Here is a 26,359-nt window from a genome sequence, read left to right as displayed (position 1 = left end):
TCTCTCTCTCTCTCTCTCTCTCTCTCTCTCTCTCTCTCCCTCTCAAATTCAAACACACCACATAGAAGATGATGATGAGATAAGTAGCCACCCCTTGTGGGTGTGTTAATAATTAATAATAATTATGGGTACTAAAACAAATATGAACAGTAGTTGTTTTTGCTAGTTTAAAAATATGTGAAGCAAATCAGTATGTAGATATGTGCATGATGCATAAATCACGATAAAAGCTGGGAGAGTGACGACTACTGACTTGATCAAATAGTTTCTCTGCTTCATCTTTTATGCCGAGAAAGAAACCCATGGACGTTTTATTTCTCTCCTCCTCGATAAAAGACGAAGCTGTCTGTCTCGCAACATACCTGATGTTCACTTTGTACTTTGCTTTACCCAAAGACCAAAGCAAGCTCTATATTTTTTTTGTCTTTTTCTTTTTCCCTCATTTACATTTGGACAATAATTTTTCTTTCTTTTTCTTTTTTGCGTCATTCATTGACCAACTTGGAGTTTCCTACTTTGTTGCGTCACTCATTGACCAAACAGAAACTCGAGAGAGAGAGAGAGAGAGAGAGAGAGAGAGAGAGAGAGAGAGAGAGAGGGATACATACAAATACAAATATATGAGATCATCAGAGACGAAAGAACCGTTACAAATTAATAGCTAGTTTATGCATCATACATGTTCTTGTGTGGTTTAGTTGGGAGCTTAATTCAAACTGCACGCGTCCATTGCGGAAACAACCAAACAAGTTATGAGCACTCGTTTCCTTTTGTTGATTGAATTTATGCAGATTTTGGATTCCAATCTAGAAACACCGAGTAGCACATGAAATCGTTATATATGAAACATGCAAATTATTTGTTCTTTCGGATTTGTGCACAGTGTATATATATATATATATATATATATAATATGAGAAATTAATGGGTGAAGTATCTTCACCCTCTCAAATGTATATCTTATCTTATCCTCAATGTTATCTATTCTTTTATTTATTTTTTATTTTTTTAAATTCAACTAATATTAAGGAAAGAAAGATTCGAACAAAACCTCAAGTGCATGAATATTTTCTTGAGGTGATAATATACTAAACTACTACACTAATGAGTCTTTTGCTTCGATTTTACATTTTTAGTTCTAATTTTACGTATAGAATTAAATGATCCTAAAATCTCACAAAATTAAAGTGACACCACAACATCGTTGTTTACAAACAACTGCAAACCATTATAAAAAAAAGTACTGTTGTTGTATACCAGGGGCGGCCCTGGGGTGGCGCAAGTGGTGCCACCGCACAGGGCCCCCAATTCTTAAGGGCCCTCCGAAAAAAAAATTCTTTATATTATATATATTAATATTATAGGAATTGTATATATAGTATAGCGTGCTAGACATTTGCACAAGGGCGTGTCTGGTGGAGTTGGCTCCAGCGCTTCTCCATTTAACGTAGCGCCAGAGTTCGATTCTTGCTGAAGTCGGTCTATATGCTGTTTTTATATTATTTTTGAAAAACCAAAAACCCTTGAAATAAAAGGAAACATCGAAGCTAACCACAGGAGGAGTATATATATATATATCCCCCAAACGCTTTCTACTCCGATCATTCTTTTAAAAAAAAATTTATAAAAAAAATTTATCATCTAAGAAAAGTACTTTTCTCATTCAAAACAAAACAAAAAAAACTTCATGGCTTCTTCTTTTCTTTTAAACTCTGATTTTCTGGTAAGTAATCATCATCATTCATCAATCTCTCTTTGGTTCTTTTTTTCAATCCTTTGACAATTTTAGTTATTCTTTCAATTTCAGGAATTTCAACACCAAAAAGAGAAAACCCTAATTCCTATATTCATAAAGAACACTCAAAATCAAATAGTCAAATTCAAATTTTAGGAATTTGTGTGCAACTACTCTTTAATTTGTGATTGCTAATTTTTTTTCCCTATTAAACACAAATTGGAGGCACCAAAGGACCTTGTAGGGGCACAATGAGCTTATTTTTGTACCAAACACTTAATTTTATCAAATAGAAACATTTAAATTTTTATGAATTTGATTTCTGATTGTCATTACATATTTATTCATGACTTTTAGTTATAAAAAAAATTGTTTATGACATTAAGTTATGCCAAATTTTTATTTATAGTATTTCGTATTAGATTATGTGAATCTCCAATTTAAGTTCGCACAGGGCCTTCAAAATCTCAGGAACGGCCCTGTTGTATACATTGGCAAGTAAAAATCTAATATCAACTGCTATAGTATTAGTTCTTCCCTACATGGATCGATTCTACCACCGCTGAGCAATCAAAATTTGGTAAACGGAAGAGGGTACAAATTTAAATTTAATAAAGGCAACGATTTGGAGGAGTTTCAATTATGTCATATATATGTACATAGAAATAGAATCATGCTTTTCAAAGTCACCCAAGAAAAAAACTATATAAAAAAATGTCCAGAAAATACTTCTTCTTTTTTTTGATAGAGATATAGAGACAACTAAACTTGGATAATTACATATGCAGCAGATCATAGCAACTAAAAAGTAAATACTTTCTATTGTTCTTTTTTGGTTGGAAAAAGAAAAAACATTTGAAGCGCATCTGGTGCTATAAGATTGAGAATATTATTTTATTCCATATTCCGCCCTGTTTGGCCATTTTCATATGTCCCCAATTTGAACGTCCAAGATTAATTCTGACCCTCAATCTTTACGTGGGTCCCGTATATATAGGTACACCAACCACCGTACGCCTTTCCGCAAATAATCCTTTTCCGCTTTCCTCTTGTCAATTCCAATTTCCAAATCAAACCATTCCATTACGATCTTTTGGATGTTTCCTCCACCGTCAAGAAGAATTTACGGAGCATACACGTGGCACTTCCTCTACCGCGTGATTTCAGCTGTTAATGCTCAACTGTATTTGTCATGCAGTGGCGTTACAGCGTAAGCACACTGACACAAACCTTATCTGCCCATCGTTTCCCGTTTTACGGAAAGTAGGGCTGAAACCGCCGGCTGTGTTGTTGTCTTTTCTCGCAAATATCCGGAAATAAAATGTAACGCAGATAATGATTTTTTTTTTTTTTTTTTAAAAATGTAACGCAGATGGCGTATTCATCCCCTAGGCTTACACGTCTGCTATATTCTTATCCAAATTAATCCTTTACTATTGTCCACTTTTCCAACAACAAAAATAATTAGGATAATGCTAGAGAGACCATCTTTTAGTACTATATTTGTATACCAACTTATGTAATTATTGAGTCGACTATGCCACATGATTAAGTGAGTTTTTAATATTTTTAATATTTTTAATATTTTTTTATTTTTTCACCTTTCACTTTACAGTCATTTAAATCATATTAAAATTATTTTAAAAAAAAAAAAATCTCCATTCTCTTCTCCTACCTCTTACCCAGCTAACCCTCTCTCCCTCCTTAATCAACCTCACCTTTCAGCCACCCCTCTCCAGTTGCCCATCCTTCCCTCAGCCATAATCTTGTACATGAACCTACCCTCAACCATACACCAGATTTCCCAAACATTGAAAAGTGAATCTCACCTACAGGTATAGGGTCGAAATCTTTTGAACAATCACAAGGACACTGAGGGCAGGAACCTTTCTCCTTCAAGCTCCAGTGCAAAGATGGACGTATATCCAATCAAACACACCGCCATTAAACAAAAACCAGCCTCACAGCAAAAAAAGACAAAATACAACTTCGGTTTGTTTGTTTCCAAATTTGCAGAATGTCCAAGATCGTATCAAAAACCCATTTCAGGTCTGGGGTTACAAAACTCAGAATATCAATTAAACTCAAAACTTGACTGCACTTGAAAATAAATTAATAATATCCAATCAAAAATGCCCATTTCAAGATCTGGGACCTGCAATGAGAATCTGACAAACTCAATGACTGGTGTATGGCTGAGGGAAGGATAGGCGACGGGAGAGGGGTGGCTGAAAGGTGGGGTTGAGTAGGGAGGGAGGGTTGGCTGGGTAGGCGGTAGGAGAAGAGAGCAGAGATTTGTTTTAAAATTTTAATGATTTTAATATGATTTAAATGAGTCTGTAAAGTGAAAGGTCAAAAAATAATAAAATATTAAGAACTCATTTAATGATGTGGTATCTACAACTTAATAGCCACATCAGTTGATACACAAATATGGTACAAATAGGTGATCTCTCTAGCATTACTCAAACAATTATTGTCCACTTTGTATTATCCGAGGCTCCAATTAATAAATGAAAAAAATAGTATGAATATGGTATATTTCAAATTTCGATAATGTTACCCATATTACAAATAACACAACTCTAAAAATTTAGAAGAAATATACTTTATAATTATGGAAGAAAATAACTTCGGATTTAAAAAGTCGGGAATTGAATAGGAAAAATTGATATTCCTAATATTTGGAAACTTAAGCATGGAATTTATTAAATAAAGTGTAGACAAATCGTAAAAATTAAGGATTGAGATTTCCAAATTTAATTTCTAAACGGATTGTTATAGATTAAAGTGAATAAGAAGCCTTACAGCTTTACACTTTGCACTTTAGATCTTTGTATTCAACTGCACTATCTCCTTACCAAAATCGTACTTCCCATAAATTTCAAACCAATAATTGCACATTCATATATTATTTTTGTAAGTTTTGCTGAGCAAATTATCTTTTTTGTTTGAGTGACTCAATACTCTGAATATAAATGACGTACTTTCTATTTTTTTGCAATTGTGGTTTAACAAAAAAGATATCAATTGCTGATATCATTTTAATGTCATTGTGAAAATTCCTTTTCAACCCTCTCATCATCTTTATTTCAATTTCCATAAATCCTCCGTCCAAACATCTAAATTCCTTTATACTAAAACTTCAAACATACTATCGACTGAAAACCCTCATTCCACTGACTAAAAACTGTCATTTCATCGATTGAAAAACACTCATGCAATCGACTGAAATCCATCATTAGTTGGAACTATCATAATTATCTCAGAGCTTCCCAATAACTAAAACCTTCAAATTCTGAATCAGACTTCTCAGTGTCATCGTTACTCAAATATGCTTTTGGTAATCTCTTTATCCTCTGTTTCAATTAAAAGTTAGTATCAAATTCTCATCGCTTTTTATTTTTTATTTTTAATATAAAAAATCATTTTGATGTGTGATTTATCAAATTATAGATTTGCACTAGTCAATTGTGTTTGTCAAGAACTATTTGGAGTGGAAAGTTGTTGTGGAAGATCTTAATCTGCTATCATGAAGCATTACATGTTCGAAATTATTTGTTTTATATATCATCGATTGAAATACATCATTAATACGAGCTATCGTAATTCTCATAACTTCCCCTCAATTATGTGTAAAAGAATTCCAAATCGAATTCCTCAATGTCTTTGTCACTCAAATATGCTATTGGTAATTTCATTCTCCTTAATTCCAATTGAAAATTTATATACTCAGGGTAATCTATTTCTCCTCAATTTCAATTTGAAGTAAATATCAAATTCTCATTGTCTTTTTTTCTTTAATAAAAAAATCATTTTTGATGTGTCATTTATCAAATTACAGATTTGCACTAGTCAATTATGCTTGTCAACAACTCTGCGGATTGCAAAGCTGTTGTGGAAGATCTTAATATGATATCGTGAAGTAATTACGGGTTTGAGAAATTTTATTTATTTATTTATTAATATTTGATTACTACAAAAATGTTTAGCCCATCATTGGTCCTCTCTTTTCCCATGGCCATAATTGCAATTTATATTAAAGCTTCTTTAGTGAATTGATTCACAATCAGCATTGTTTTGTTTTTTTTGATTGGAAATATTTTTTATTTTTGATCTGCACTGGCAGTGTGGCTTAGTTGTTAATAGTATAATTGTTGCAACGACTGTCGGACATATCCGATAACTCGGTCAAACGAGACACATCTCCCTGGGGCCTAGTCTCGAGCTGTCAATGAAGCATGGACAGAGCGACACGTGTCACGGAAACCGATATATAGTCCGCCACGTAAAGAGTCGCACGCTCACGACATCCAGTTTCGGACAAGACCCTCGGTGTGGGTCCCACCGTTATGTAGGAAGCCTCGTGGCGGACACACCAAAGGACAAGGGATAAGGCCTAGAGACCTCATCCACTACTCTCTCAACATCTCTGTCGTAAACTCTCCTAGCCGTCCCATTCTGTTACATTCGTTCCGATACCGCATCCAACGGCTCAGAAGTTTTCGTCATTTTCTATTCATATTTTTTTCTTCTTTGAAAGAAACGAAGTAAATCCACAAAATAATAAATGTGTGAAAAACAAAGTAAATTGTCCAGAACATTATCCCACTATTTTATGTTGGCCTCAGTTGGGCTGATCCTCAGAGAGAGAGAGAGAGAGAGGATTACAAGGGTAGACTGTGATTACCAGGAAAGTCCCATGAAAAGCAACCAAATTTTGGGGTCTCCTTTTTTCCCTATCTTTGATTAGATTTTTGTTCACCTTTCGTTTTGCTTCGTTCTTTCTCAATTCCACTCAATAAAAAGTGGGTTTTTGCAATTTCAGCTACTGGTAACATCTTAAACTGTTCTCAATTTTATTGCTGGAAGTTTGAATTTTGAAATTGTGATTGTTGTTCTTGTTCTTGTTTTGTTATTGCTGTTGTTGTGTTCGGTTTCAGTTGAATCTATATTTTCTCAGCAGTGCATGTGTGAGAATGTCTAGTTGAACCTCATCAAGAAAAGAATGTCTAGTTGAATGTTTGGTTGCCGAATATTTCTGGGCTGTGTGTGATCTGAATGTATTCCATTCCTTTTACCATCTCCTTTTATCCGGACAACAAGAAAGTTCTTGGTTTATCCTTCCCTTGTTTCGATTCACTTCTCTTCAAAGATATTTGCAGTCAGCCTTTAACTTGTCATAATCTCTTTATCGCTTAGCTAGGATTTTATTCGAAATTATCAGTACTAGCAGTAACCTCTCACTCCAAACTCAGACCGGTTGTTTGTATTTCAAGCTTATTGTAGTCTGCTTCTGCGATATAAATTTTCAAAAGGGTTTTGCTTGTCATAGAAAATACGTAATCTTTAATGGGTTGTTTCATCTATGTGGGCAAGGGGATAGATATAGAGAGGCTTTGATGAACTAGAGTTCCAGTCTAGAAACAAATGGTGTCCAAATCGTATTCCAATCTTTTGGAGCTTGCCTCAGGCGAGGCTCCTTCGTTTGGCCGAATTGGCAGGCGAATTCCACGTATTATGACTGTTGCCAGTTTGATATCCGATGTTGATGATGATCCGTCGGAGAGTGCGTGCTCCGAAGACATGTCTTCATCTTCAGTCCAACGTGACCGAATCATAATAGTGGCTAACCAGCTCCCCATAAGGGCGCAGAGAAAATCAGATACCAGTAAGGGTTGGATTTTCAATTGGGATGAGAATTCACTACTTCTCCAATTGAAAGATGGTTTGGGGGATGATGAGATTGAAGTCATTTATGTTGGTTGTCTTAAGGAAGAAATTCACCCAAATGAGCAAGACGAGGTTTCCCAAATTCTTCTCGAGACCTTTAAATGTGTCCCAACCTTTCTCCCACCAGATCTTTTCAGCCGGTATTATCATGGGTTCTGTAAGCAGCAGTTGTGGCCACTGTTTCATTACATGCTACCCCTTTCGCCGGACCTCGGTGGTAGATTTAACCGGTCCTTATGGCAAGCATACGTGTCAGTGAACAAGATTTTTGCAGATAGGATCATGGAAGTGATTAACCCAGAAGATGATTTTGTGTGGATACATGATTATCATCTGATGGTGTTGCCAACTTTCTTGAGGAAGAGATTCAATCGCGTGAAACTTGGGTTTTTCCTCCATAGTCCGTTCCCTTCGTCTGAAATTTATAAGACATTGCCTGTCAGGGAAGAGATTCTGAGAGCCATTTTGAATTCTGATTTAATTGGATTCCATACATTTGACTATGCAAGGCATTTCCTCTCATGCTGTAGTCGAATGCTTGGTCTTACCTATGAATCCAAGCGGGGTTACATAGGCCTCGAGTATTACGGTCGGACTGTTAGCATCAAGATTCTTCCTGTTGGTATACACATGGGTCAGCTGCAGTCAGTTTTGAGCCTCCCAGAGACTGAAGCCAAGGTTGCTGAGCTTATGAAACAGTTCTGTGACCAAGGAAGGATAATGTTACTCGGGGTAGATGACATGGACATTTTTAAGGGTATAAGTTTGAAGCTTTTGGCAATGGAGCAGCTGCTTGTTCAGCATCCAGAGTGGCAAGGGAAGGTTGTATTGGTGCAGATAGCCAATCCAGCCAGGGGTCGGGGAAAAGACGTGAAAGAAGTTCAGGCTGAGACATCCTCAACTGTGAAGCGAATTAATGAAACATTTGGGAAACCTGGGTATAAGCCTGTCGTGTTGATTGATGAGCCACTCAAGTTCTATGAGAGAATTGCATATTATGTTGTTGCCGAGTGTTGTTTGGTGACAGCTGTGAGGGATGGGATGAATCTAATACCATACGAATACATAATCAGTCGGCAACGGAATGCGAAATTGGATAAGGTTTTGGAGTTGGAACCCTCCAACCCGAAGAAGAGCATGTTAGTTGTCTCCGAGTTCATTGGCTGCTCCCCTTCTTTGAGTGGAGCAATTCGTGTGAACCCCTGGAATATTGATGCTGTGGCAGAGGCAATGGACTGTGCCCTAGAGATGGCGGAGCCAGAAAAACAGCTCCGGCATGAGAAGCATTATAGATATGTAAGTACCCATGATGTTGGTTACTGGGCTCGTAGTTTCCTCCAAGATCTGGAAAGAACATGTAGGGGCCATTTGCGTCAGAGGTGCTGGGGTATTGGGTTTGGTTTGAGTTTCAGAGTTGTGGCCCTTGATTCGAACTTCAGGAAGCTCTCTATGGAGCATATAGTTTCAGCTTACAAAAGGACCACAACTAGGGCAATCCTGCTTGACTATGATGGTACATTGATGCCTCAGGCTTCCATTGATAAGAGCCCAACTTCTAAATCCATCGGTATCCTCAATAACTTGTGCAGAGACAAGAACAACATGGTTTTCATTGTTAGTGCAAAAAGCCGTAAAGTACTTGCTGAATGGCTCTCTCCTTGTGAGAAGCTTGGAATTGCTGCTGAACACGGCTATTTTCTACGGTAAATTTGTGCAAATTTCAAGTTTTATGTTTACACCGATGGAAATGTTGGTTAGATTAAAACTAATGATTATATGGATTCAGATTGAAGCGAGATGCAGAATGGGAAACGTGTGCACCAGTTGCAGATAGCAGTTGGAAGCAGATTGCAGAGCCAGTAATGAAGCTTTACACTGAAACAACTGATGGTTCCACCATTGAAGATAAGGAAACTGCACTTGTGTGGTCTTATGAGGATGCTGATCCAGATTTTGGATCATGCCAAGCTAAGGAACTTCTTGATCATCTTGAAAGTGTGCTTGCTAATGAACCAGTTAATGTTAAAAGCGGGCAGAATGTAGTGGAGGTTAAGCCACAGGTTTGATACACCTCCCTTGTTAATTTGCTATCTCTGTTCTGTAAAATCTCTTTTTTGATTTCTCCAACCTGTATGATGAGTATCCAAATTCACATAAGCTTAGTAGCACGTGTGAAACGGAGAAAGGCGATGTTTTTAACATTGGGTTGGGCAAGGTATCAGAAGTTCGGAGGGGGTTGAGTGTTAGAGAGTGACTGCGCTCAAACTCTGTCATACCAAAATTATTAGTACAATTTTCTTAATGTTAAATAGGTTTTGCATACTGTTTGACAAAGGAAAATTTTGAAAACAATATGGCCCTTCCATGACAACAGATGCGGTATTGTTTTTTTTTTTTCCCCCCGAGGATAAGTGATTAGTCAAGTCTTCTTCACTCATAGGGTTTATGCCCATTGAGAATCAAGATTGTTGGGTTAGGTGTGAAAACTTTTCTTTTCTTCATATAAATTGTGAACGTGGTTCACTCACAGAAGCTAACACATGGCTCAATTGGACTTACAATATTTTGATAAACTGAACATTCTTTTGTGTGTGCAGGGTGTAAACAAAGGACTTGTAGCCAAACGTCTACTTTCCACCATGCAAGAAAGGGGAATGTCACCGGATTTTGTTCTCTGCATAGGTGATGACAGATCTGACGAAGACATGTTTGAGGTAATCACAAGTTCCATAGCAGGCCCATCCATCGCACCCAGAGCTGAAGTATTTGCGTGTACGGTTGGCCGAAAACCCAGCAAAGCCAAGTATTATCTGGATGATACAGGGGAAATTGTTAGGTTGTTGCAGGGGTTGGCATCAGTGTCAGAGCAGACAGTACCTCTGTAGGCTTACCAAAGATAAAGAATGGGGCACCACCTTGTTTTCTCTGTGTTTGTAACTGCCATGATGTAGGTGAGTGGTGTATTTTGCATTACTTTGCCGTGTTTATTACTTCTTTTGTTCATCATGTAAATTACTGTAGTGTTAAGAGAAGCTGTGCAATCCGAGACTTTTGCATTTGTTGTTGTAAAGCTGTAAATGTGTTTGAGCATGAAATCCAAACTTTGTTTTGCTGCAGTTCATTCATAACTGTTGCCTAGGCTACCTTCTCTTGGAAGACTCATCTTCTAGGGTAAACCCCCCTTACGAAGAGATTGTTGTCTGGATTGCTTCAACACAGATTGATGATATTAGATATTTTTTGATTCTCCTTTTAACCTTGGCAGAAATGTCGTTTGAACTTAGAACCCTTTTGGTGGGTTGTGTTCATCAGTGTAGAACTCAATACTTTTAGTTTGAATCTAGGATTGTAGAGCGCAGTTGACTGGAGGAATTATGCTCTTTTCAAGACCAAGATGCTGCTGAAATTTGAAGTTGGTGAATAGTAGCAGCACGTAGCAAAGCAAGTGAAACCAGGACCTGTAGGCTGTTTTTTGTTTTGGGCAATAATGTAATTATGCGGATCCCATCAGTATAATAGCAATTTTACAAAGCGGCAATGATAAGCTTATCTTGTGCGGTGCTTTCCTTGATGACTCGGCAGGCACAATTCTTATACCCTATAAATTATATAATAATGTTGTCTCTGTTATCGTTTGCTGTGTTTTACATGCTGATCTCTTATTTCTGTTTTTGAATAGAATTATCCCGCCCTGCCTGTCGTCGATAATCTTCGTGTTCTGTTCTGTCCTGTCTGTTGTTTTAGATGCTAATTAAGCCTAGTCTTGTTATGTCATAATTTTCTTGGGTTGCCTTGCCACCTTTGGAATTGGAAGGATTCTCGTTCTTTGGTCTTCCTGTGTAGCTGTTTCCCTTGTTCGTCTTTCCATTTATGTTGTGGGATGGGAAGTCTACTTTGGTTTGGAGTAGAAAACTGGGCTCGCTCGGATTGTTCCTAGAAAAAAACTAAGAATTTGCTCTCCCGACGCACCATTGGCTGGCCCAGTCAAAGTCCCAAGCCCAGACCAAGAGAGAGCAGAGCGCACGCGTAAAACTTTGGTGTTTTCATTTAGAAAATAATATAGCTGGTTTGGTTTATGTCTCTCTTGTCTTGTCTGTTTGACTTTCACAACATCCTTGTGAACACAAAGGCTTTTCAAGAACTTGAGGATTTGTGGTCGTGTCAAAGACAGACTCAAAAAAAGTCACTTGGCTAGTTCATACTTGACTGATTCAATTTGCACTGAGAAAAAAGAACACATATATAATCAAATAGATAAACGCACCAACTGGAACAAGTGTATTATAAAATAAACTCAGCAAAATGAAAGTAGAAGTTGGTTAAAAGTAAGAAATCGAAACAGACCATTGTTGAAGAAGGTCAACATATCGTCAGTCAGCGGGTAGCTCAGAGCTCAGCTAGCTAAGTCAAGTGTAATTGGTGGACGAGGAGCTGTTAGTGTGTTCAGCCAGCCAGCCACGGTCCGCGTCATTAACACGTCATCAGAGTCTCAGACAACATTCACGGCAAATAACAAGTTACGTGTCGTGTCATGCGGACGACAAAGGTGAGAGAGATGGAATGGAAACTGGGTCTAAAATTTGTGCCTGTTTCAATTCAAAGCCTTTTGGCCTTTTCGGTTTCACACTGTGTCACTGGAGGGAGGGAGAAGACAATTCTACCAGTAGTAGTAGCAGTACCAGTACTCGTAGTGTAAACGGTCCAGCAAAAGTCCAAATGCAAATTGGTAGGGATTTAGCATTGCTTGGAGAGTTACGCAACTTGTAATTAAACTAGTTGCATACTATACTTTAATTCATTCAAATTATTTGAGGACCGACGACCAAAAGAAAGACCTTTTGTCACACGCTACATGTCTATATATATTATTTGTATAATTTCTTTTATTTTAGTGATTGTGATATTGCACGACTAAACGGGTAGAGCAGAAAGATCCAGATCAGTATGAGAATTTGAGAAACTATAAATTATTTTGGTGTATTGCCTCCCACCTTCCTAGATATTTGACGTTCAACTAGAGATGATTTTGCAACCGTGTTGGTTAATGATACCTGTCTCCTGGGACTGGGATTTATATATATATATATATATATATATATAAACCAACAGTCTTTGCTTAAGAAAATTAATTAATAATTAGTAATAATTGAGGTTGAAAAAAAAAAGAAACAAAATATTGATATATATAATAAAATATATGTGTGTGTGTGTGTGTGTGTGAGAGAGAGAGAGAGAGAGAGAGAGAGAGAGAAGAGAACGGTCAAACATCTCTCACGACCTTTTGATTATTACCATATTTATTATTAAAAAATATATATCATATTCTTCTTCTTTCCCATTTCATATTCAGACCTTACCATATGTTACAAATCAAGTCTTGACATTGTTCTCTCTCGTCCACTTGTCTCCCTTCCTTTTATCTCTTCACACCTCTATTCTTCCCTTCCTTCCCATCAACTTTATCATCCAATTAAAACACAGGAAGAGATATAAAAACCTCATCTCATCTCATATATATATATATATATATATAGGGTCAGAAGATACAGAGATCAGAAAAGAGAGAGAGAGAGAGAGAGAGATGAGTGGCGGTGATGATATCGTGGAGATGGCTGTAAGTAGCCTAGGCAAAGGGTTTGATTTAACCTCAGATTTCCGGCTCAAGTACTGCGAAGGCAAACAAAGACTGGTTTTGCTCAACGACGCTGATAAAAAAGAACTCGCAGTCCCTGGCTTCGGGTCCATTCAACAAGTCTCCACCGATATTAAATGTGACAAAGGCGATCGTACACGTTACCAATCCGATATCCTCACATTCAATCAGGTAATAATATTAGATATGTTTCTTCTTATACAGATAATATTATCGATTGAATTAATAACATTAGTGCATGAAATGAATATAATTCATGCAGATGTCGCAATATTTCAACCAAAAGGCGAGTGTGCCTGGGAAAATCCCATCAGGGTTGTTCAACGCCATGTTTGGTTTCGAAAGTGGTTCGTGGGCAGCGGATGCAGCCAACATCAAACACTTGGCTCTGGATGGTTACTTCATCATCTTCTTCAATGTTCATATCGATAGGTACCCTCTTGTTCTTGCCGATCAAGTTCGTCATTCTGTTCCGTCCACTTGGGATCCCCCTGCCCTTGCAAGGTATGAATTAATTCAAGACTTCGATCATATGGATTTTTAGTTTTTATTTTTTTACTTGTAAGTTGTTTTTCTTTTCATATCAAGGAAACCAATTGAGTGGGTTTTGGGTTGAGTTCGAGTTGGCCTCCTAACTCGTCCACCTTGTCCAACTTAATTTCATCCCTAATTTTCAGGGCCAAATATATATTTTGTATAGATAATACAATAATGTACGGAGTGATTGCAGCTCTATCTTTTGGTATCTGCCTGCTAATTAATAAAATAGTCTTAGCATACAAAAAAAAAAATTAAAATTAAATTCATATTGGACGGCAAATCAAAATTAGTAGCTTGGTTTAGTAACAAATCCTAGGTTTATTTCCTGAAGAGGGGGCATGAATTTTGAGGCAAAAGGATAGACATAAAAATATACAAGGTCACTTTCCTTTCCTTGTATGCACTCTTTTTTGTTATTAAAAGTCACAATCATGCAAGAAATACTAGTAACCCCGTACGTCGTCAAAAGTTTTGGCCATTCTTTCTTGGTAATTGACCACGTTTCATGTAGAAATGTTCAAACCTTATAAAATCCTCACTTTTATTGTCTGCTAATTGCCAATCTCACCATAATTGACACTCTCTTAATATAAAAGTAAAGAGAGCCCTATGTCTTCCCCTCTATATATGTGCAAACTAGGATGTCTATATGTTGTGCCTAGTGGGAATCGATCATTTTTAACCATTACTAAAATATATCCTATAAAAATATGGTAAGTATAACATTACTCTATACAATAATATGTCTATGGAGACGGCGCCCAATGCATGCCATGATTGCAAATATTGTTTGACCTTTCAAACTGGTTTTGGCCTGCCATTTGACATGAAGGCTTGGTTTTCCATTTGACATAATAATAAGTACAACAAGTCACATAATTGGGCTGTGGTACTGTATTATTTGATTTCCCATTGTGGAACGTACTTTCTTGGCCTGACCAATTCTTTGGTTTTGGATGAATTAGCTGTGTCTAGTTGGAAAGCATTTTGGTCAACCAATATAATTTATAGACTTATGATAAATTCTTACGTACACATTTGACAGGTTCATAGAGAAGTATGGGACTCACATCGTGGTGGGATTGAGTATTGGGGGCGAGGATGTGGTGTTAGTAAAGCAAGATAAATCTTCTAACATGGAGCCATCTGACCTCAAAAATCACTTGAACGAGCTTGGAGATCAGCACTTTACAGGGACATGCAATTTCTCCCCATTACACTCCAAAGCAAAAGACCAAAGACACAAGGCACCACCGGCCTTCAATGTCTTTCATCATGATCCCAAGTCTGTGGCCCTTAATGGCTTCTCCACCGCAAACACAAAAGATGTATGGCAAAATAAACTAGGGTTCAATTGTTCTTGTTTGGGTTTAAAGAATTAACAGTAGTTGTAATGACGATGTGGCAGATGACTTTTTGCAGGGTATTAGCGTGATAGGCTATAAAAGAGGAGGAGATCCCTTGGCCAGTAGCCACTGCGAGTGGCTTCAAACCGTTGGATCGATGCCGGATGCGATTCAATTTAACTGCATTCCCATCACGTCTCTACTTAAAGATGTGCCCGGCAAAGGTTTCTTATCCCATGCCATCAACCTCTATCTTCGATGTAAGTTAATTGTTTCTCAAATACTTAATTATTCATCGCTCGCTGATGTCTTATATTGTATTGTAATTAAGTAGTTAACCTCTTGTTAATTTGGTACACGCGTGCAGACAAGCCTCCTATAGCTGATTTGCAATACTTTCTTGACTTTCAAGCCCACAAACTTTGGGCTCCTGTTCTCAATGACCTGGCTCTAAGTCCTGCCACAAATAGGGCCACGCAGGCGCCTGCTCTTCACTTCAGCTTGATGGGTCCTAAACTATATGTAAACACTGCACAGGTACACAATATATTCCATTTCTAAAACTGAATTCGATTTATTTATGCATCCATTGTTTTTCTTTTGATCCATCTTATATATTATGTAATGCTAAATATAATATTATGATCATCAGGTTAGAGTTGGAAATAGGCCTGTCATAGGAATGCGCTTGTATCTCGAGGGCAGGAAATGCAACAGGTAAAAAAAAAAAAAAACAATGGGATTTATCATCTTAATTCCCTTTGATAAAACAATGTAGCTTAATATTATTGATCTATCTATCTATCTCAGGCTAGCTGTGCACCTCCAACATCTATCAAACACTCCATTTATGTTGCAGCAGAACAAGATAGATCCTGAGCCACCAACATGGCGAGGATCAGATGACATCGGGGACGACCGCTACTTCGAAGCAATAAACTGGAAAAGATTTTCCCATGTCTGCACGGTGCCTGTAAAATACGACCCCAAATGGACGTCCTCCAACAAAACTGCCGCCTTCGTAGTCTCCGGAGCTCAACTTGTCGTGAAGCAACATGAGACAAAGAGTGTTCTCCATCTCCGGCTTTTGTTCACCAAAGTCTCAGACTGTTTTCTAGTCCAATCAAACTGGACAGAGAGCCCCTCTCAACTTTCTCAAAAGTCAACCTCGTCTGGCCTCTTCAGTGCAATAAGCACATCAATTTCGGGCAATAATTGGGTGAGGGAGAAAGTGCAGCCTGATGACGATCAAGTGATTGTGGACTCAAGTGTGTTTCCTACGGGGCCTCCGGTGCCATTGCAGTTACAGAAGTTTGTGAAATACGTGGACATGTCACATCTGTGTAGGGGCCCACAGGATAATCCTGGGTATTGGTTGGTCACTGGAGCGAAGTTGAACTTGGTGAAAGGCAAGATTAGTTTGCAAGTCAAGTTTTCTTTACTCAACATGTCTTCCCAAGCAATAAGCACATCAATTTCGGGCTTAATAATTGGGTGAGGGAGAAAGTGCAGCCTGATGACGAGTCAAGTATATCAGGATTCTCAAGGAGGAGGTTTTTACGTATCCGGTGCCATTGCAGTTACAGAAGTTTGTGAAATACGTGGACATGTCACATCTGTGTAGGGGCCCACAGGATAATCCTGGGTATTGGTTGGTCACTGGAGCGAAGTTGAACTTGGTGAAAGGCAAGATTAGTTTGCAAGTCAAGTTTTCTTTACTCAACATGTCTTCCCAAAACTTCTCCTACTCTTCGAGACCTCATGTACAATATTAATGTCGGGGAAGCCTAATTATTTTCATTCTTTGGTAGCTTATATCGGAGACAAGACTCAAGAGAAGAGAGCGTCAAAGTTGGTCGCCACTCTAAATGTGCAGAGTACTTAGAGAGAGTTTTATATCAGGATTCTGGAGGAGGTAGTATTTTTAAGTATATTCAGATTAATCAGATTCTATCATTCTTCAATTATTCCATGTCAAAATGTTACATGGAGGCTAGAATGGGATTCTTAATAGCTGTTCGATTCAGTGCAAAGTTATTATTGGACTGTTGGATTGAAGAACCACCTCATTATACGACTCCATCATAGAAGTTCCCCAAAATGTTATGGGTACATATAGTTGTCATGACCCCAAAAAAAAGGTTGGGTTTAGGGGCCCATATCAAGGCCCAGTTCTATGGAATACTGTGGGTGGGCTGGATATGTTTTAATATAATGGGCCTAGGTATGTAAGTATGGGCCTCCGACCTAGATATTGAGTGAACGCAACAACTTTTACAATCGAATCACATACATACTTGTTTAATAAATATGACAGTAAAGTCCAATATTTTAATAAATATATTATGAATTTTGTTTTTTTTTGGTATTTTTATTGATTGTTTGACTCTTGACTTAAATATTATGACTTGTAGTATTGTATATGTATAGCATATATCTACAGAAAATATATTAATTTGTTATTTGTATATGCAATGCATTATGCATGTAAATTGTAATGTGAGATTACTAATTTAATCAAAGTGTAAATTATACGTATATGAGGCCAACACTAGGAGAAAGGGTAGGGGGACCTACCTATACCTATACCTAAGGGCGTAGGTGCAGAGTGCAGTATGTGAATGAAGTGTCATTGCATGTGCTTAAACGTGAGGGAGCATATATGCAATGCAGTTGTTTGTTACTTGTATATCGATCAGCCATTGGACTAAGTTAGCGAATCTTTTATCTCCAACATTAATATTCTTAAGTAATCAATCCTTATTTTCAGATCACAACAGCAACGAATACAATTAACAAATACATATAGATAGAGCATAGAGAGGAGAGGACCACTACACCACTACACCACTACACCTCTACACCTCTACACCTCTACACCTCTACATCTACTACATATATAATGCATGCAGACTGCAGTTGATCTAATAACCACACAACACAACCGTTAATAATCTCGAAAGCTGAAGCTGATGAATTCATTTAGTAATAATTCGACTTGATATTGTTCTGTTGGGCTTCTGGCTTACAATTATTTCTCCTGCTTCCTTAAAGTCAACAAATCTTCACATATACATACACCATTTTGCAGGCAGGCGAAAGATCTGATAGAGACAGAGAGAGTCCCATTCCAACAAAACTAAAGCTAGTGCTGTGGGGGGAGGACGATGACAGAAGATCAGGTGAAGTGAGATCTGGAAAATGTCTGGGAAAATGAAAAGGGCATATTTTCTTCATGTTCAGGCTTTATCAAAGTTTCATCTTGGTAAATGGTAATTGGTGTGCATGCCTCATCAAAGTTTCAACAGAGCTGTCGTATGTGCATACGTAGGGTGGTCCTCCCTCCAGAGCCCTAGCTATATATCTTAATTTCACTTTGTCAAATTGCCAATATTTATATTTGCTTTCGTACAGTTAATTCAATTATTGTTATTTGAAAAACTGGGTACTGAATTTGTTTCAATAATCATTTCTGGTTAACGAAACCCAACAAACCCTGGAAGTGGTCCTCCAATACATCTATAGAAACAAACCGGAAATGACAGACAAAATGAATTTATTTTCTCACAAATGTACCTAAGCATTAATTTTATAAGCTATATTAGCATAGGATCAAGTTCTTCTGCATCCATCCTCGCTTATAATTCTGGTACGTACATAAACAATATATATAATTTCGACATAATTATGTTTGTTTTAACGTATGATTGGTTACATATATATGTCAATTAATTTATCATTAATACTTTGCCAATGTCATCAGTTAGAAACCACTTGGACAAATGTTGTTGCCATTCAAATTATTAGAGCAAGGTCCAAGGATAAGAGTTTACAAAAACCCTTGTCATCGTGTTCGTCAATGTGCTTTTAAATTAATTAATCATAGTTTTCTCTAAAAGCTTTTTTTTTTTTTTTTTGGGTGTGGGTCCTTTAATTCATGAAAACTATGGGATTCCTTTTCTTGTATGAGATATAGGTAGGCACAATTCCTTTTCCTGTTGCATTTCCATTCCATATATCAATATAATTATATACTAGCCCCTTGGCACATGCTTACGTATGTGTCAATTGATTTTATTTTATTATTTTATTATTTTGGTATTAAGAAAAGATAACATGGGTGCTTATGTTCCATAAAAGTAGGACTTATTATCTGATTTTGCTTTTAATTTTAATTTTTTTAATATGAAAAAAAAGTTAATTTATCATATTATACTTATTTAATTAATAATTTCAATTATTTATGTTTGAATTAACTAATGGCACTTTCTAGTATTTTGAATGTTTTATCATTCTCTGCTTTTGCTTTATATAGAAGATATATAGATATATGTTGCTGTCCAGTGAGCAAGTAGCATACAAGCTTTATATATTTTTGTGTACAAAATGTCATTTCCTACCATATCATAGGCAGCTCCAAGCAAAGCAAATACCCATTAGATAGATAGATGAATGGCCCCGCAAAAGATTTGCTTACCCGGCATAGATTACAGGGGCCTATGCGTGACAATTTTTTTATATATTTAGAATAATACAATAAATATATATATGTATATATATATTAACAAATTTAGCTTTTACCAAAAACTGAAAGAAAAAAGAAACCCTTACGAGAGAGTCTAGTTTTCAAAAGGGGGAAGAAAAAGACAAATTTGTCAAAGTAGGAAGAGTACTATTAGAAATAATATAACTGTAGTTTTTGATATATGTACGACATATTATTATAATATAGGCTCCTACGATCTCTATTTCTCCCTTTCTCCTAAAAACTACTCTTAGAGCTTTTTTCATTTTGAGGGGGGAGGAAGCCATTGTTCTTCCCCCCTCTCCCCTCTTCTCTTCCTCCTTTCACCTCTTCCCCCATTTTCAGAGACAAAAGGTTTTCCCTATTTGTCTTAGTTTGTTATGATTTTCATTCAACTATTATAGGCGGTTGCGACTCAGCGTCGGATCTTCACCTGCATTTCGGCATCGGATCTCCACCACCATCTTTTTTGCAATTTCTTTATGTTTGGAATAAGTTGCAAACACTCTTTGAGTTCTCTGTGTTGTTTTCACCTCTCCTTTTGTGAGAGTTTTTCATCTCTCATTTGTGAGAGTTTTATTTATATTGTTATGGCTTAGGTTTTCCAAGCTTTATCTTTTTTTTATTATTCTAAGTTTGCAATCTTAGTTGGGATGCCTATGTCAGAGTTTCTTCGATTTTGTCTGATCATTAGTGAAGACACACTATATTATCTTAATTTTGATATTAAACCACTCCGTTATTGTAATGGCCCTTTTGTCGTTAGTTTATATTGGCACTTTGTGGCTAGTGGCTTTTTTAGCTGAATTATGAATGCAATCATAGAATTTCTATAAAAAAAAAGACAATAATTCATTAATTTTGAAATTTATGTATAAAACTTAAATTCAAATTAAAATGCACCGTAAGATATAAAAGGTCATTGAAACGGCTAGTTTCTTTGGGGAAAAAAAAAATTAATGGCTAGTTTACACTAATTAAATGTAATGGAAAAATACAAAAATAAAAAGTAATGTTGTGCATATGTAAGAGAGAGGTTGTAGAGTTATTATGGTGGACCAGCTTATTGAAATGAATTTTATTTCAGAGTTCATTTTATTGACCTCTAAAAGGAACTATTAATCCCCAAAATGAAATATTGATTTCTGAAATGAACTAAACTTTACCACTATAACTAAAAAGTTTAATTTATTGAAATAAAATTGAAATGACCCTCATCATTGTGGATGCTCTAAAATTTTGACCAAGAAAAAAAAAATTCTTAAATTTTCAACCAATAAAAAAAATCCCTCAAATTTTGTCCCAATAAAATATAATAGGTAAATTATTATCAATACAATATAATGTACCTACAAATTTACATCTCTTGTATATATCCAATACATGTAGGTAAATTACTTTCACAATATACCTATTAATATGATGGCTTTTTTTATTTATGATGGCTTTAATATATCTACAATATGTATATATCCAATACAATATAAAAGATTTGGTACCTACAAATTTAAATTATTATCAATACAATAGAATATAATGTAACTACAAATTTACCTATATATCTTGTATATATCTAATATGGGCAGGGGCGGATGCAACAAGGGACAAGAGGGGTCAATTGACCCCTTGGCATGCCGGCGTTTGCTGTGGAGGTCGCAGGAGAACAGTTGCAGACCCCTTGGCCAGCAGCTTGTTGACCCCTTGAATGCACTGAACATGCTCGATGAAAGTCCCCAAAGACAGAGAGAGAGAGAGAGAGAGAGAGAGAGAGAGGGTGGTTGATGGGTTACCGCAATGGTAACGGGTGTGTGAGTTTTAATTTTGGATAGAGAGAGAAAGAAAAGGAAAGACAAGGTAGAGCAGATCAAAAGGAATTTGTGTTGCAAACCAGAGGAGCAAAATAGTCACTGGAAGAAAGCCACAGACAGAGAATTCGACATAAACAAAAGTGCCTAAAATTATTAAAAAATAAATGATTTATGAAACTATAATGCAAAGTTTTTAATAAAGAACTCATCGTGTACAATTGAAATTTGGATAGAAACTATTTTTCTGTTTTTCTAGTGTTATTTTCTTCTAAAAAAATTTCGAAGTTTTTACGCAGTGACCCCTTGGCTCGAGAATCCTGGATCCGCCACTGAATATGGGTAGGTAAATTATTTTCACAATATACATATAAATGTGTTGACTTTAATATACCAACAATATACCCATAATAGGTAAAATACAAATTATATTATTGCATAATAAGAAATTATTAGGTAAATTATATCCAAAATGCGTTTATAAAATTTGGGTATATTATTTGAATTAAATTCATACTAAGTACATTATTTTTCGTAAAAGAAGTAATAGGTCCGTTATTTTTTGAGATATTTAGTTATATACCTATTCTTAGCACTAGCATTATAGATAAACACTATACCATTTAATTTTTGTTGCCAGTTGTCCTATTATTGAGTTTACTTAATATACTAATTTCCGGTTTTACTCTTTTGTTTTGAGTTTTTTGAGTTTTGTTTTTTTTGAGTTTTTTTTGTTTTTTTGTGTGTAGGTTTTGAGGTTGAGCTTGTTTTAAGAAAACAGATGACAATTTTGTAAATGATAGGAAGTTCAAAGTCTCTTTGTTATGTTGTAAATGAGCTTTAAGTGTGTTTCTAAAGTCCATTTCATGTAGGTTTTTTGTTTATTTTTAATTTTATAATTTGAGCACCTATATTGGGCATAATAGTGAAACTCCCTTATTTTTTCAACATAAAATTGCATGCACACATATAATAGATAATTATTCACATATACTTTAAATATATTAAAATATTATTAAATAAACCGATTAGGTATGTTAAATTTTAATTTATTCTTAAATTTAAAAAACTTTACCAAATTAGTTCCTACATCCATTTGGAGATCTTTCCAAATTAAACGTGTGTTATTAGTTACAATCCAATTAAAAATTATTTCTATATTTGTTCATACATTAATATACAAAATGCAATAATGGCTTAGTTGGGGGTATTTTAGGAATCAAAAAGTACAATAAATTCGATTTTGCATTTGATTAGGTAACTTGTCAAGTTGCATCCTAGTCATTGAGTTTTATTTAGAAAAAAACATGATTTTATTCACACACACACAAAAGGGTTGTAGTTGAGGAAAAATAACTTCGAAGGGGTTAAGCTAAATTTACTATTATTTTGTTCATCTAAATCCTACAAGCTTGATTTATTTATTGTTTTTTAAGTTTTTAATTTGAATTCAAATTGTATCCAGCCGATTCATGGATTCATGCTTCACTATTCTGGAAGAATGTTAACAGACATACCTAATGAAAGTGGAGGAAAGAACCTATACCTAATGAATGGAGGAAATAATATTGGCTTTATGTATAATAATCAGCAACAAAAAAGATTTCTTTTTCTTTTTTCCTTTCTTTCTAGGAGAAAATTCTAGACCACAACATGAAATCCATACGTTTAGATCCTTAAATATATATTATCTATGGTTGATCCTTTTTTATAGTTGATGAAATTGATGTCTTATTCTCTAAGTAAATAATACTAATAACAACCGGCCATTGTCTTTCTGCTGAGTTCTCATTTAGGGCATCAAAAAGATAAAAAGTGGTTGAAGTTGCATTTGGAATAGACGATGGACCTCACTTTAATTAAACAGCTAGTACACGTCAACTTGTAGAAGTCAAGCCAGCCTTTGGATCCAAGTCAATTTGCCAATAGATATTATATAATTATCATAATTAACTAACTAATAACTAGCTAGGATTAATTAATTAATTAATTGATGAAGGCATGCATCTGTGGTGGTACCACCACGTTGCATGAGCATCTCTTTTCACCGTAATTTTTTCTATATAAGGCCACCACACTAGAACTTAATTCAATCAATCAATCAATCTACTCGATTGCTTGCTTGCTTGCTTAATAATTATAGCAGCTATATGGCAGAAGGGGACCTAGAAGGGAAGTTGCTGGGTTCAGCTGATCTCTTGAATATCGTCAACGGAGATCATGAAAATAGGGCAAAACCGGTCACAAGTTCGCTCCCGATGAACGGTGGAAATGGCATTTACAGCTACTCCAAGAACTCCTACTACCAGGTATATATATGAGTTTCAGTATATGTGATTGTAGAGAATCGAGTTTCACACGAGTGAATTAAGGCCTCGTCTCTCCTTTTTATGACTTTGTTGAAATTAGACCCAAAATGCTCCGAATTATGTTCATTTGCATATAATAATATAAGCAGCTGGGGATATAAGAATTGAGTAATATAATTTTAGTGGAACCGTACGTAGACAATTCAGTTTAATATTCTATACGCAGCGGAATATATGCCCCCTCCCTCCCTACAAGCCTAGCTACTTGCCCTACCTCCTGAGCCCCTGAGCCCTGACTCCTGCCTTTTATTTTTATTTTTCATCTCAAGCTTCCTCTTCCATCTCTTCTTTCCTTCCATCTATTTTTATAAAATATGGGAGTTTTGCTGCTTATTTTTTCCCTATTCGAATATTTGTTTAGATATATTAAGAATCAGACATATTGGTTTCTTTGGATTCACCTTCCTCCACTATTTATATATATCCGCACTGATTTATCAGAGTGCTGGATGGACAAACAACAAAGAGGGAGATTAATTATATATTTGTAAATTCTATGCCAATATATAAAAGCCTTTGTTAACCTATGCTTTTGGAATTGCATATGCCTTGCTTTAGTTGAGTTTAAGCCCTGAGCTTCCTTTCCCCATGTACGTACGATTCCAACATTATTATATGTCCCCAGAACTAAAGAACATTTAATTATCTTATCAAATTTAACCACCACTCAAATAAGCAATGAACTGATTGAGTTCAGAATACATTTTGTTCCAATAGCCAATTCCAATTTTGATGTTTCAAATAAGCAAAATATACATATATACATAGAGCTTCTGTTGAGCGATCTTTCAAATAAACTTATCTAAGGGATACCCTTGTATGACCCACTCTGCCTCGTATTTCATTAATCCAAACTATCTATTTTGTATATATTCATTCAAAGATCATCTCTAGTTAAAGAAACAAAAAAAAATTTGAATCCGATATCATTTGACCATTCAATTAAATTATTGAAATTTAAGTACTTTCTTGAAGCGCCGTGTTCATTGATTTTATTGGCCTAAATTAAATGCCTTAACGATTTTCAATTTGTTTGATTTTTTGAAAGGATGATCTATAAATAAAGACTTGAAAAATAGACGGTTAATCAGATCTAACGAGTCCCTCACTGCATGGATAAATTAAGAAAGCTAAACTAGGAATTGGCTTTCGGATCTAATTTAACGTGGTAACTTATGACTTAATTAGAGCTTATTTGAACCATTAATGTTGCAGAAACAATCTGCTGGAGTTGAGAGAGAAAAAATCATTGAGGAAATAAAAGAGAAGCTTGATATGAAAACACTCTCTTCTGTTTCAAACACCATTCGTCTTGCAGACTTGGGATGTGCCACTGGACAAAACACTTTCATGACTATTCAAACTATACTAGAAGCTATGCAACGCAAATACAAATCCCAAATATCCCAATCATGCCCGCATGATTATGATGATCAAATGCCTGAGTTTCAAGTCTTCTTTAACGACCTAGAGTCAAATGACTTCAATACCCTCTTCACCTCTCTCCCACAAGACCGGCAATACTTGGCAGCCGGCGTGCCGGGTTCCTTCCACGGCCGTTTATTTCCCGAGTCGTCTATTCACTTTGTGCACACCTCATTTTCTCTCCACTGGCTCTCCAAGTTGCCAGAAGAGCTGCAGAACAAAGCCTCTCCGGCCTGGAACAAAGGGAGGATCCACTACACGAGCGCCCCAAATGAAGTAATTGAGGCTTATGCTTGCCAGTTTGCGGAGGACATGGAGAGGTTTTTGAATGCGAGGGCTAAAGAACTTGTGCCTCAAGGAATGATGGTGATGATCATGACTGGCATTCCCAAAGGGATGCCTTATTCTCAAATTCCAACGGGTATGTTGTACGATTCTATATCGTCTAGCCTCATGGATATGGCCAAAGAGGTAACATTAATTCATGTATAATTATCATTAATTACTAGCTCTTACGTACAACTTAAATAAAATAAAAGAATAATTAAATAAATAAGTACTGAAATTAATTAATTTACAGGGAATAATTGAAGAAGGGGAAGTGGACTCTTTCAACTTGGCATTTTATGCAGCCTCCCCAGAGGAGATGGCTGGGATAGTGGAGAAAAATGGGTGTTTCGGGATAGAGAGAATGGAGCTGACAAACCCAGCAGCATGGATGAAAGGTCCCGTTGACATACCAACTCTGGTGACGCATGTAAGGGCGGCGATGGAGGGAATGTTTTCCAGACACTTTGGAAGTCAGGTCATGGATGAATTGTTCGGAAGATTGACCCATAAACTTCTAGACATTTCCGACCTCATCAACTCCACATGCCAGGAGAAAGTTCAGTTGTTTGCCGTTCTTAAGCGTAAATGATTCCAACCCAAACCTACCGACTCCAGTCTTAACATTCAAGAAAAGATCGGATTTCATCATCACGTTGGACAAGTTTTATCGTGCTTGTATTGTATGTTAAGAATGATTGGTACTTGATGGTTAATATATATTATAGATTATTATGTATTTGGCATTGAAGCCAATAAGAATGAATTGTCCAACATCAGGGAAACAAAGTTTTGCTTCTTAAAACTAAGGAAAAGCTACTCAAAACAAATGAGATTTTGACACTTGACAAAACCTTTTTTTTTAAAAAAAATTTCAGAAATTTTAAATTTAAATTTAATT

The 26,359-nt window shown here is 36.1% G+C and overlaps 3 protein-coding genes across 7 annotated transcripts; all 3 read left to right on the top strand.

Moving 5' to 3' along the window:
• The first annotated feature begins 6,327 nt into the window (after positions 1–6,327).
• LOC117614288 (alpha,alpha-trehalose-phosphate synthase [UDP-forming] 6) lies at positions 6,328–11,103 on the top strand. Of its 3 annotated transcripts, none has more exons than XR_004583867.1 (4): positions 6,328–9,171; positions 9,255–9,528; positions 10,066–10,419; positions 10,813–11,103. XR_004583867.1 is itself a non-coding variant. In XM_034343083.1 (3 exons), exons 1-3 carry the CDS (start codon positions 7,166–7,168, stop codon positions 10,351–10,353), a joined length of 2,568 nt encoding a protein of 855 aa, XP_034198974.1. In that variant the 5' UTR covers positions 6,328–7,165; the 3' UTR covers positions 10,354–11,098. The 3 variants fall into 3 exon arrangements, 1 of the variants encoding a protein (XP_034198974.1); XR_004583861.1 differs by having other exon boundaries at positions 10,586–11,103; XM_034343083.1 differs by having other exon boundaries at positions 10,066–11,098.
• Positions 11,104–13,001: 1,898 nt separating this feature from the next.
• Positions 13,002–17,366, top strand: LOC117620908 (MACPF domain-containing protein At1g14780). 3 transcript variants are annotated; one of them, XM_034351177.1, is made up of 8 exons: positions 13,002–13,292; positions 13,384–13,625; positions 14,707–14,989; positions 15,084–15,267; positions 15,375–15,544; positions 15,660–15,724; positions 15,818–16,327; positions 16,605–17,366. In XM_034351177.1, exons 1-8 carry the CDS (start codon positions 13,050–13,052, stop codon positions 16,780–16,782), a joined length of 1,875 nt encoding a protein of 624 aa, XP_034207068.1. In that variant the 5' UTR covers positions 13,002–13,049; the 3' UTR covers positions 16,783–17,366. The 3 variants fall into 3 exon arrangements, with proteins under 3 accessions (XP_034207068.1, XP_034207059.1, XP_034207053.1); XM_034351168.1 differs by having other exon boundaries at positions 15,818–16,381; positions 16,659–17,366; XM_034351162.1 differs by having other exon boundaries at positions 15,818–16,469; positions 16,745–17,366.
• A 6,121-nt stretch (positions 17,367–23,487) lies between these two features.
• Positions 23,488–26,050, top strand: LOC117616281 (loganic acid O-methyltransferase). The gene is made up of 3 exons (XM_034345542.1): positions 23,488–23,646; positions 24,922–25,602; positions 25,712–26,050. The coding sequence occupies exons 1-3, from the start codon at positions 23,488–23,490 to the stop codon at positions 26,048–26,050; spliced, it is 1,179 nt and encodes a 392-aa protein (XP_034201433.1).
• Positions 26,051–26,359: the final 309 nt, after the last annotated feature.

This window comes from Prunus dulcis, chromosome 1 (assembly GCF_902201215.1).
Source record: "Prunus dulcis chromosome 1, ALMONDv2, whole genome shotgun sequence".
Taxonomy (NCBI): Eukaryota; Viridiplantae; Streptophyta; class Magnoliopsida; order Rosales; family Rosaceae; genus Prunus; species Prunus dulcis.
The sequence above is the reverse complement of the archived record's forward strand: the minus strand, read 5'-3'. Positions and strand labels throughout refer to the sequence as shown.